The 13200-nt window shown below is 43.7% G+C and overlaps 1 protein-coding gene across 1 annotated transcript in view; it reads right to left on the reverse strand.

Moving 5' to 3' along the window:
• Positions 1-2107: 2107 nt before the first annotated feature.
• Positions 2108-13200, reverse strand: part of VSIG10 (V-set and immunoglobulin domain containing 10) — a 44159-nt gene continuing 33066 nt past the window's right edge. Inside the window, exons 6-9 of the mRNA XM_006890495.1 lie at positions 8603-8713; positions 7236-7251; positions 4574-4788; positions 2108-2163 (exon numbers count right to left, since the gene is read on the reverse strand). Coding sequence (XP_006890557.1) covers positions 2108-2163; positions 4574-4788; positions 7236-7251; positions 8603-8713 — 398 coding nt within the window. The remainder of the gene's footprint in view (positions 2164-4573; positions 4789-7235; positions 7252-8602; positions 8714-13200) is intronic.

A 13200-nucleotide genomic window follows, 5' to 3' on the forward strand; every position in this document is an offset into this window, starting at 1 on the left:
TTGGCACCAGGACTGCGAAGTTCCCATTTGCTGGTGGAAAAAGCCTGCTTCAGCTTCTTCCTGTCATCAGGTGTGTGCACGTGTTTGGGAGAAGAGGAAGCTATAGAAAGCATCAAATGGTGTCAAAACACCTTCTCCTGTGTCTCAGCTCGGATGGTTTCCTATATTTTGTTTTTGTTGTGCTTGACTCTGCAGAGTGGTCTCTCAAATCCCAGAATTCAGTCATGGAGGACTTCAAAGAGAAGATGAACTCAGATCCCAGCGACTTTAGAAGCCACCTGTCCGAGATTTCCATTCTGACATGACATGGTCGTGAGCTGTTTAGAGTGAGTGGTTAAGCGAATGAGGATCCAGCAGCAAAAGCCCGCAATGAGAACCACAATCCACAGGTATTCCTGAGGGCTGGGGTTACAGCCAGCTCCTTGGCTCCCCAGGGTCTGAGCTGGGCACACACCGAGTCAGTCACTCAGTTTGCAGAGTCCCTTGCTCCAAGAAAATCAGTCCTCCTCAATCACACTTTCATGGCCACCTCAGATAACCCAGCTTCTCATTTTCAGCATCACTGGGAGCAGAGAAAGGTCTCTTTGAAGCCATGCCATTACAGCAGAGTGGGCATCAGTAAAGAGTGCAAATTCAAGTCAGATACCACAGTTAGCACACCTCGCTTACCCCCTTGGAAAATCCCTGCCACTAAGACATTTGAACAAAATCAGGGGGAGAAAACAATCTCTAAACTGTACAAGTAGCTCTTGGGAAGGCCCAGCGGCCTACCCTCATTGCTTGTGCTCATTGGAAGCCTGGTCAATGTTGTGTCAAAATCCCTCCAAGAAGGAGGGCAGGAACCAAGCTCTCCCATTTCCAAGCGGAAGAAACAAGGGCCAGACAAACCAGTTTACACAAGGGATCGCTATCACCAGGTTCTCTGTCGTCAAACCTTTGTCCTGCTGCCTTTCATGACAAAAGGAGACATGAAGGATGAGAGAGGCTAAAAGCTCAGAGCCTAACACCCGAGGGGCTTTGTAACTGGGAAGCCCTGCAAGCGTGTGTGAGGTTACACTGAAAGGCACTTCCTCTTTGCAGCCCCTTCTGCCTTGAAAAGCAGCCCCAGGGGCGCACAGCGGTTTAAGTGCTGGGCTGCTAAGCAGGAGGCTGGTGGTTCAAACCCACCGGCCACTATGGAGGAGAAAGATGCAGCATTCTGCTTCCATAAAGACTGACAGCCTTGGACACCACCCTATGGGGCAGTTCAACTCTGAAGAATTAACATCTTCAGAGAAGCAAACTTTGCTCAGGAGAGCTCTGATCATGCCCTCGCCAGAAACCAGTGTCCGGTGAAGGAAAGGCACCAGGCAGTAACTCTTACATTCAGCATTTCTTTTCCAAAGGCAAAGAAGTTAACTCATGTTTCCTGAGCGCCTCCCAGGTACTTTCACATCCAACATTATCTCCTCTGATCCTCCTTACAGTAAGGTAGGTATGGGGTCACCCATCTTACAGGTGAGAACATCGAGGCTCAGGGAGAGGCAAAGAGCCACACATGCTCGAGCCCATGTGACAAGGGCAGGGCTGCTCTTGACATAAACTGCCTGTTTCTGACTAACAGTGGCAGCTGACACCCCTCTGTCCCTTTCTCAGGGAAATGATACTTGCCCGGCTTCCTCAGCCACTGGCTCACCTAGGCAATGACAGAGGACATGTTCCTGTCACCCTGAAATACTCCTTTTGTGCCAGAGAAGCTGGTGACAGGCCTGTAATAGGGCACAAGGCACTGAGCCCATGTGCTTTTTGCAGACTCCGTCTCCCTCCCAGTCAGCATCTGTGATAGCAAAACTGACACCTCAGTGCATCCTTCCCCCCATATACTGCAATTTGCAAGTTTTGAAATTAGGGGGCAAGACACCTTCATCGTTAAGAAGATTTCCAGCAAATCAAACCAATTAAAAAAAAAAGGTGTGTTTGTCTTTTGCTTTTTTCCGCTGAGAGACCCAAACCGCTGCTAATGCAAGTCCCTAGGTGCAAGCCAAAGGCGAATGAAAAGCTCATCTCCAACCTCGCTTTCCCAAGCTCTTAAGAAAAGATAACGTCGGGTGAGTCCCTTCTTCAGACTTCAGACGGGTCCGTCTTCCTCCTGAATGATGTCACTCTGCAGTTCACTGCTGTCATCTGTATGCGGGAGCGGGAAACAGAACCAACAATGAACGATTTCAAGCTAGTATATTTCTACTTGCATCACCAGGTCTCAACCATTGCAGTCTTTGCTTTGTAACTTTTTCCAAGGAGGCCTGGTGGTGTAGTGTGTAATACATCAGGCAGCTCACCGAAAGGTCAGCAGTTCAAATCCACCAGGTGCCCAGAGGGAGGAATACAGACAGCCTCCTTGGAAACCCAACTGGGGGGGGGTCACTAAGAGTCATGAACCAACTCAGTGGCCGTGGGTGTGCTGTTAGGCAGGGTGATTCTTTACTGAAAGAGGAGTGGACGATTCGATCAGATTTGAGAGGAGCAGGTAAGGCAGGACAGGATGCCCTCTATCACCTGCTCCCCCTCCTCCGTGTGTGTGTGTGTGGGGGGGTGTTTTTTTTCCTTGTTGTGTACTGTAGAGTCAGATCCAGCTGGCACAGGAGGAGATTGCCCCTCCTTCTCCCACAGAGCATCTGGTGGATTTGAACCAAGTGCCTTTGGGATTGCAATGCAGCTTCTTGCCACTAGGCCACCAGAGCTGCCTCTTTTTTTTTTTTTAAGGTGAAAGTAAAGACAGTTTTATTAGAAAAGATACATCCCAGAGAGCAAGATGGAGCATTTCTCCAAAAGATCCATCCTCCACACTCTTGGCTTGTCCTACTGTCCTCCATCCTTTCTGCTTCTGCAAATGCAACTATCCTTAAAATCTCACTCTGAAGCGCAGTCCTTCCTCAAAGCTTCCCTGGACCAAGCTAGGCCTCAAGACCCTCACCGCTCTCTGAGGCCCTGTCATTTTTTTAATCCATTATTCATCACGCACTTAATCAAATCCCTCCTCGTAACAGCTCCTCTCAGCTCACTGTTGTCGAGTCTGGAGCTGACTCAGAGCTGACCCTCCAGCAGGGTTCCAGAGGCCATAAATCGCATGGGAGGAGACTGCCCATCTTTCTCCTGCGGAGCAGCTGGAGGACTTGAACCACTAGAAGGTGCTGTCTTTGAGTTAACAGTGCACCTCCCTACACAATGCTGTGTTAGTTGCTAGGTGCCATTGAATCAAGTATGGCTCATAGCAGCCGCATAAACAAAAGATCTGAACCCTGTTCCATCCTATGACATGTCACACTTCCTGACGCACAAGAACCCATTAGGCTACCAGAATTCCCTGAAAAGAAAAAAAAAGAAAAGAAAAAAAATCTCACTGCTGTTGAGGAAGAACTAACTCATAACTGATCCTCCAGCCAGTTTTTTGAGGCTTTAAATTGCATGGGAGGAGGTGGTATATCTTTCTCCCTCAGAGCCACTAGGGGATTTGAACTTCCAGAGAAGTACCACCTTTAGGTTAACAGGGCTGCTTTCTACGGACCATGCCATCGGAGCTGCCTTCCGCTCTAACAGCCTTGGTTAGATGTTGTTTCTATTTCCACGGTCCTACCTGTTTCCATCTGTGTGCTCACTGATCTTGTGCAGCTCTGTGCATGTAAACACTGTCTACTTTTTGTTGTTGTTCCTACACCTTCAAGGCCAATAAGGGTCCTGGGGGCACAAATAGTTGTCTGTTAGCTACTATCAGCAAAGTTAGCAATTCAATTTGTAGTGCCATAGAAGAACGGCCTGGCAATTTGTTTCTGTAAAGAGTACCCTCTGTTACACACAGGGTTCCCATGAGTCAACTCATCAGCAACAGATAGGATTTTTTTTTTTTTTAGTAACACAATGCCAATACTGGGCCCTTCCCAGAGGAAGGCTTTGAGGAATGTGTCCATTTAATTTTCATGCTAACTGGGACAATGGGGGTTGGTGTGTTGCAATTAGTAAGACTGGCTAAGGACAGAGAAGGGTTCAGAGCAGCTGTACATAAGGTCACTGTACATCGCAGGCGACTAAATGGCACATAACATACTAAGACAGGTTTGGAAGCAGGAGTGGCATCCACTTCCTAAATAACATGTCACCAGAAACTCTATCAACTTTGATAACTGTCAATAGTTGTAGAGGCGCTTCAGGCCTTTTGTTCATAGGGTCGCTATGAGTCGTGCTCGACTTGAAGGCAATTAACAACAACCACCACCACCATGACCTCATGTCCCTCAGATTCTCCAGTTTTAAACTGTAGCTAACTAGGGCGTTCTGGTGGCCTAGTCCATAGGGAATTGCGCTGCTAACTCAAAGGCCACACCACTCTGTTGGTTCGAACCCACCTGATGTTCTTTCAGGAGAAAGATGAGCAATCAACTTCCACGCGATTTACACGGGAGGGTCAGTTAGGAGATGATTACAACGCCAGAAGAGTAAATTTGAACTTCCTTTCCTAACCTTTGAAAACCCAAATCACGCCTGGAAGATGTCCCACCGGGAAGCTGACTAGATGGCATTTGAAGGACCAAAGGCTTACCTTCTAGAATCAGGAGCCCGTTCCCCATCTGCTCCAGGTTCCCATTCACCAGCGCAGTCACGTGATGGATGTGGCCATGCGTGCGCGCCTCCTTCGGCAATTCCTCCCTCTCGCTTTCCTCCGCCTCCTCCTCTTCTGCAGCATCTTCCTCCTCCTCCCCCTCCTCTTCCTCTTCCGAATCCACCAATACCATGACATCACCCGTGTCTTGCCCCCTAATTTCAAAAGAGGACATGTAATCAAGAAGACTGTCCGTCTTCCTCAACCCTTTGACAATATATATAGTACAGAGAGGAACCCTGATGACAGAGCGGGTTAAGCATTGCGTAACCGATTCGCTAACCAAAAGGTTGGTGATTTGAACCCATTAGCTCCTAGGCAGGGGGAAATGAAATAGTTCTTCTCCTGTTATGAGAAGAAACCCTACAGGTTCTTGTAAGATCATTTCGACAAGACACCTGTGGGGTTTGTTTTGAGTTTGGCAATAAGAAAAATTCTCTGTGCACTCAATTTGGTTACATCACTAGGTGATGGCGTGACTGTAATTTCCTATAGTGATGCCACCTCAAGGTTGCTTCAGAGGATCCTAGTTAGTACTTTTTATTAATTCCCACCCCAAAATGACCCTTTCACACTCATCAGGCTGGTGTCCACATCCCCAGCACCTATCAAGTCATGGCCCCTCCCAGAATGTTCCTAATACTCTGTCCTTCTGTCCTGAACTGCCTTTTGCTGTGCTCCACTCACTTCATTTCTCTTTCTGGTCTTTTAGCCAAATGGATAGAGCCTTGCACTGCCAACTCAAAGGTGAGTGGGTCAAATCCAGCAGCTGCTTCATGGCAGCCCAGGTAACACTCACCTGAGTACCATGTTCTCCCTTCCCTAAGGTCCTGAACTATGGTTGCATTTAGTCCACACCAAGGGGTTTGACACTTAATTATACTCTCTGGAATATTGCTCATTTTGCCTACTCAGCTACACCATTCATTTTTTTAAATTATTAAATTTTATTAATTTTAATGAACATTTACAGAGATTTTGGGTTTTCATTCATTCATTGTTGCACTAAACCATTCATTTCTTAAAGAAGAAAACTTGAGCATGAGCCAGTGATAGTTCTAGGAGTGATATGATCTCATTTAACCCCCCTCTGAGAGACAGATGGAGAGACTAAGGCTTGGAGGAGGCCACACACTTTTTCCATGGCCACAGGCCTGGAAATGACAGGACTGAGATTTGAACCCAGCTCCATTAACTTAAAAGTATTTTCCTACTCTCCCTCCCTGCAGGGAATAATCCTGCGGATGCCAGTCCAACTGGGAGAATAGTCCTCAGACACAGGGCAGCAAAGGTTCTACTGCTTCCTGGACTGTGATCTTGGAATAAAATTCCGTCATTGTGAATGAGTGATGAGAAACGACTTTTTCTCTGTAGAATCTTATTTCTTTCCTGTTGTTGTCAGGTACTGTTAAGCTGAACAACAGATTAGAAACGTGCTCTCTCTTATGCTCTTTTATTTCTTGGCTCCTACCCACAATCTCCTTAAACTTAATGCCACTGAGTTGATTCCAACTCAGAGTTACCCTCTTCCAGGTTCCCATAGCAGTAAATCTTTACAGAAAAACATCTGAATCTGACTATTTTTCCCTGAGGTGTGGCTAGTGGATCTGAACTGCTGATCTTCTGTTACAGGCAGATATGTTACGCACTCTCCCACGAGGCCTCCTGGAATCTCCTAAGAAAATGCAATACACAAGTCTTATCGAGTCGCCTGGTCTCTGCTGGTGTTCCCCTTTGGGAGGGGCTTCTGGGCATGCTCAGGCTAGTCTTCCAAAGCCTGTCTTCTGACTTAGGGTGATGTCCGTCCCTTCAGGAGAAGCACAGTCTTTGGAATCAATTCCTGGGTTGGAAATGCAGACACCACTGTTTGGTTCTGAGATGAGCTTGCAGAAACGACACTGTATTGCTGCGTTTCTATTTCGTATCTGAAAACAGAGATGCTCCTGCCACCTCCCGAGTGGGTTAAATGAGAGTCCTGACTGTTCACAGAAAGAACAAGCAAGTCGGTCTTGGAGGTAGTGCCACCAGTGTGGTCTTTAGAGGCAAGGATGGTGAAACCTCTCACATACTTTGGGCATGTTGTCTGGAAAGACCAGTCCCTGAAAGAGGACATGGTGCTGGAAAAGGTGGAGGGCCAGAGAAAGATAAGACCCCCGGCAAGATGGATTGGACTGTGACAGTGTGCTCCCGTATATCTGAAGTCAGTCATAATGAATGTGAGGATAGGGTAAGTTTAGATATGTTGTTTACAGGGTCACTGTTATAGGGTGCTCTGGTGGCCTAGTGGTAAGAAGCTGCACTGCAATCCTGAATGCATGCGGTTTGAATCCACTAGCTGCTCTACCAGGCAATCTCCTCCTGTGTGATTAACTGCCTCTGAAAACCCACTGGAGGGTCAGCTATGGGTCGGTTCTGCCTCGATAGTGCATAACAATAACAACTTGATAGAACCACCAACAAAAACAAAAAGAAAGCCAGTGCAGCGGTTGGCAAATGATGAGTCCTCAGAGGTAACTGCTGCCATTATTCTTAGACAGGAACAAGAGACCACGAAGATAGACAATGAAGCTGGGTTTTCTGTTTGAATCTAGAGAACACGCACCTGAAAGTGCTTCCCACTGAAAGAAGAAAGGAAAAAAGAAATTAATATCCAGTAACATTATTTATTTCAACCTCACAAGGTTTTTTATCAATCTAACATTCATATCTGAATAAACAAATGGGAACACAGACTCAACATGAAAAGTGAGAGAGTCCATCAATGGACACACAAAGTGTAGCCTAGCAATGCAGTGGGATGTGATTTAGCAGCCATCAAAAGCAGTGAAGTTCCAATACAAGCTATGGAACGGATAGATCTTGAGTATATGATGCTAATTCTGATTCTTCACATCTTTCAAAGGCATAGATGGTTTGGGGCAGTGATAAAAATATTACTCACGGATTCTTTCTAGATACTCATTTGCCTCCAGACTGAACCAAGGCCCAGAATGACTGCTTTTAAGGCCCCAGATAGATTAAATCATGATTTTTTTCCCATTGAAAAGTCCCACCAGTAAATGTAATGCTTTTGGTACACTTCATATGCAAGCAAAGCAAAACAAACAACAACAAAGAAAATATTTTGCTAAGTAAAATATGCTGGACATATAAAGGCTAATGGTATATTATCCCACTTCTATGAAATATCTAGAACAGGCAAATTCATAGAAGCAGGGAGTAGATTTGAGGGGCTGAGTTGAGGGAATAGGGCACTATTACTTAATAAGCATAGAGTTTCTACATGGGATTATCAAAAAGTTTCAGAACTATATAATGGTAAATGTATAATTTTTCCAAAATAACTTTTATTATATGATTTTTGGGTATTTTTTTGTTCTTTTTGTGGTGGATTTGAACTGCACACATTCAGGATTACAGTGCAGCTTCTTGCCGCTAGGCCACAAGAGCTCCCTGTTGTACAAATTTTTACTGGAATTAATGCCACAGAATTATACCCTTAAAAATGGTTAAAATGCAATTCAATCTCCTTGAATTCCCGCCAGAAATATTTTTAATGTACAAAAGAATGAAGAGATAAGAAAACCAAACAAGTATGAGAGATGAAAGAGCCTCATTAAGGGAGCTCTAAAAGGGAAAAAAAAAAAAAGGGAGCTCTGGTGGCCTAGTGGCAAAAAGCTGCATTGCAATCCCAGAGGTCCATGGTTCAAATCCACCAGATGCTCTGCTGGAGAAGGAGGGGCAATCTCCTCCTGCATCTGTCAGATCCTATTTGTCGGTACACACACACACAAAAATAATAAAATTTTTAAAAAAAGAAAGAAAAGGGCTCATAATTGTATACGTTCATCCAAATGAAAAAGCATACAGAATGAGACTTCAGGCAGGATCTTAAAAGAGGCTTCATTTCTGCACCCACATCCTTTCAAGAATCCTGAGAGAGAAGCAGAGGGGCCCAAGAAGTCCTACCTTTCCAGCAGAACACAGGGCTGTAATACAACATGAGCCCTAAAACAATGGCCAGTCCCAGCAGAAGGAGGCTCACAATTGTTCCCACGATTCCTCCGATGTTCACAGGTTCTGCAAAGACAAATCACATCACTGCCTTATCTACGTGAAATACACACAGCTCAGGAGAACAGCATGTCCCCTCACCTGCCCTGGGCCCAAGTCTTGTCTGCGTTTCATGACCTGGAATAAGGTATATGATATCTCTGTACAACAATGTAAACATCCCATCTCTCTAACTCAGTTGGAGAGATTATAGGGGATTGAATGCAGGATTCTCTATAGGCAGGGAAAACAAACTGAAATGTTCAAAATCTCTGTGTGTCTAACAGAGATCAGGACTTTTTTTTTTTTAATTTTATTATTTTTGTGTGCGTGTACCGTCAAATCAGATCTGACTGGTACAGGAGGAGATTGCTCCTCCTTCCCCGGCAAAGCATCTGGTGGATTCGAACCGTTCACCTCTGCGATTGTAGTTGCAGCTTCTTGTCATTAGGCCACCAGAGCTCCCCTAGATCAGAACTTTTTATAAAGACATAATGATTAACGGTATGATTACTGATGCCAAAATAAACTGCTATTATTGGAACAGAACATAGAAACCAGAAATAGACTCACACATAAAAGGACATTCAATACATAACAAACCAGTGAGGAAATAACTATTCACTAAAAGGTTCTTGGGAAAAATTGTTATCTAAATGAAAGGAGAGAGGGAAGGAAAGAAATTTGATCCTTACCTCACACCATTCACAAAAAAAACAACTGTAGAAAGATTAAAGATTTAGATATTTAAAAAATTAAAATTTCTAGACGAAAACTTAGGAGAATATCTTTTTGTATCTTGGAATCGTAAGAGATTACTTAAGAAATCAAAATTAATCATCATTGTGCAAAAATTCACAAATTTATAGTAAGGTAAAAATGTCTGCTAATCAAAAGATCTGGTAAAGAAGGCAAAAAAGACTATGAACTAAGAGGAGATATTTGCAGTGCAGAAAATCAAATAACTATATATTTATACATTATATATAAATATATAACATATATTTTTATATATTTTATATATATATTTATAAGGGAAAACCCAAGGAACATGTCAAAAGGCAAAAAGAAAAAGCCTTAGTAATTAGATTCACAGTGATACTCCATTTTACATCTATTTTTTTATTATTATTAATTTTAATGAAAATTTACAGACACTTTGGATTTCCATTCACTCATTGTTGCACTTTTCTCCCTGCCCACCCTTCCCCCACTCTCAGTACATTTTTCTCTTTGAAAAGTAAAATAAAAATACTTGTATTTCTTTTACATCCCTCCCCCTAGGTTCACTTCATTATGCAGCCTTCATTCTGGACTCCTATCATGACAAAAATACATAATCACATATCCCTTTTAAACAGTTTTCTCCCTCATCTGTTTCAATGCAGTATACATTATTTATCCCATCTTTCTCAGTCTGCCCCCAGTCCTGATGTCAGTCCTGTTTTACAACAGTGCCACCATGCAATATTTGTCCTTTTGTGACTGAGATATTTCATTCAACATGCTGTCCTCCAGGATCACCCATTTTGAATAATATTTCATGAGTTCCTTGTTTTTCAATGCAGCATAGTATTCCATTGTGTGAATATACCACAACTTCTCTATCCCTTCATTTGTTGGTGAGCACTTAGGTTATTTCCATCTCTTTGCTATTGTGAACAAAGCCACGATAAACATGGGTGTGCATATATCTGCTTGGATGGCAGTTATGGTCTCTTTGGGGTATATTCCCACTAGTGGAATTGCTGGGTCAAATGATATCTCTATTTGCAACTTTTTGAGAAAGCACCACACTGACTTCCACAGTGGTTGCACCATTTTACACTCCCACCAACAGTGAATAAGGGTTCCAGTTTCTCCACAACCTCGCCAGCATTTGTTGCTTGCTGTTCTGTTAAATTTTGCTAGTATTACTGGGGTGGTATGATAACTCATAGTTGTTTTATTTTACATCTATTTTGAAATCATGACTTATAAATGAAATTATGAAGCTTGCTGGGGGAAAAGTGGACAAACTCAGAGCTCCTTTTTTCCCCTTGTTGTGTACCGTCAAATTGGATCCAACTGGCATAGGAGGAGACTGCCCCTCCTTCTCCAACAGAGCATCTGATGAATTTGAACCATGCACCTTCAGGATTGCAGCACAGCTTCTTATTACTAGGCCACCAGAGCTCCCTCAAACTCAGAACTCTAATAAACCTGCTGGAGGATTAGCTATGAGTCAGTCCTGACTTGATGGCACACAACAACAACATGTCAGTCTAACTCCCTGATGGGTCTCTATTTCACCAATCATGATGTCTTCTTCCAGTAATTAATTAGTCTTGACAATACAAGCAAAAGTCAGCCAATACTCTGTTGTCATTTATAAGGCTTTCATTGGCCAGTTTTTGGAAGGAAATGGCCAGACCTTTCATCCTAGTCTGGAAGTTCTGCTGGCATCTGTCCATCATGGATGACGTGTCCACAATGGATAGACACCTGAACACTATGGCTGGACCCCTGTCACCAGGGATGACCTGGCTGATACTTGAGACACCGATGACATCATTTGCAACATCACAGCAGCACACCAGCCACCACAGCATGACAAACTGACATACAAGTGGTAGAGGGGAAACATCCTTGAACTAAAAGCGAATTACACACTGACTTTCTGAAACTCAAATTTACGGCTTATCGCTTTGCCATGGCTTCTGAATGCAGCCACTTGACCTACATGGAACTTCAGCAGTGCTGCCTCTGTGCTCTAACTTCAATGAGATGACAGCTTCTTGGATGTTCATTTTCCTATTTTGCGTCACAGTTTATACACAAAATATTTACATATGGTATAACAATGAATTTAAGCATGTCAGAGATGGTGAGGATGGAGCAAGGTAAGACAAGGATCCTCACTGGAATCCAGTGAGTTGACCTAATGGCACCTAAAAACATATTATATAGTATTTGTTATGTAGTATGTAACAATAATTTTTGTGCTCTCTAAAGAAGAGTATTGAATACACCATGGACTGCCAGCAGAACAAACAAGTTCATCCTAGAGAGAGTAAAACCAGCCTGCTTCTTGGTGGCAAGGATTCTTAGGCTTCGTCTGACATACTTTGGGCGTGTTGCAAGGAGGGACCAGTCCTTGGAGAAGGATGTCATGCTTGGGAGGGTGGAAGGGCAGCGCAGAAGAGGAAGACCCTCAATGAGATGGATTGACTCAGTGACTGGGGTAATGTCAGAGACAGTAAGGTTGGCTCAGGATAAAGCAGGGTTCAGAGCTGTCGTACACAGAGTGTACAAGTGAGTCACAAGGGACTTGAAGGCACATAACAACAACAACAACAACAAATAAACTTTAAGGGAGCTCTGGTGACTTTGTGGTAAGGCTTGTGCTGTGTGGTTCGAATCCACCACCTGCTCCAAAAGAAAAAGATGGGCAATCTCCTCCCATGCAATTTATTGTCTCTCAAAAACCACAAGAGAGTCAGCTAGGCATTGGTTCCAAACTGACTACATGTAACAACAACAACAGCAATCACATGTTAAGGAGCCCTGAAGGTGCAGGGGTGGAGCACTCAGCAGCCAGCCGAGAAGTTCAAAGCCACCATCCAATCAATGTGGGGTGACAGTCTGCTTCCACAGAGATTCTCCAGAGCTGTCTAGTCACCGTCAACCCATAAGACCTCACTACTGGGTCTCGAAGACTGTTCATCTTTGTGGGAGCAGACTGCTCATCTTTCTTTCTTTCATGGAATGGTTGATGGATTCAAACTGCTGACCTCTTGGTTAACAGTCCAGGATGTAATGCACTCTATCAGCAGGACTTCTTGTCTGTAAAGATTACAATCTTGAACCTCAATGGGGCAATTCTAGTCCATCAGATAGGGTTGATGTAAATTAGAGTCCATTAAATAGAATGGGTTTTGGTATTTTTGTTTTGCTGTTGATTGCCGTCAAGTCAAGCACAACTCATAGCAACTCTGTGAACAAAAGACCTAATGCCTTTCCATAACTATTGTCAATTCCAACTTCATAGAGTTTCCAGAGGCATGTGGTTTAGGAAGTGGATGCCACTCCTGCTTCCGAACATGTTTTACAACTGGGAGCTCCAAACACTGTCCATACCGGGAAACCATTCTGGTACTTATACCCCAATAGTACAAAGTTAAGCATCACAGCAAGCCCAGGTTACTTCATACTGCACACTGACAAAGACTGATTGATTTACAAAGTAGAAGAGTATTCCTCCAGATATAAACAGCACTAGTTTCATTTGGCAGTGGTTAAGTGTCGTCAAGTTGAATACGACTGAGATTAAGTTTTGCACAAATGACCTGAACTCTGTTCTATAACTCACATCATTTCTGTACATTTAGAGAGTTTGTAGATTTTCCAGAGGCATCCAGTTTAGGAAGTGGATGTCACTCCTGCTTCCCAGCATAAATCAATCTGGAAGCTCATCCAAACATTGTACATAATGGGTAACCATAAAACATTACTACAAGAAACAAAAAGAGATC

This window comes from Elephantulus edwardii, unplaced genomic scaffold (genome assembly GCF_000299155.1).
Source record: "Elephantulus edwardii isolate Elephantulus edwardi_28Jun2011 unplaced genomic scaffold, EleEdw1.0 scaffold00089, whole genome shotgun sequence".
Lineage (NCBI taxonomy): Eukaryota > Metazoa > Chordata > Mammalia > Macroscelidea > Macroscelididae > Elephantulus > Elephantulus edwardii.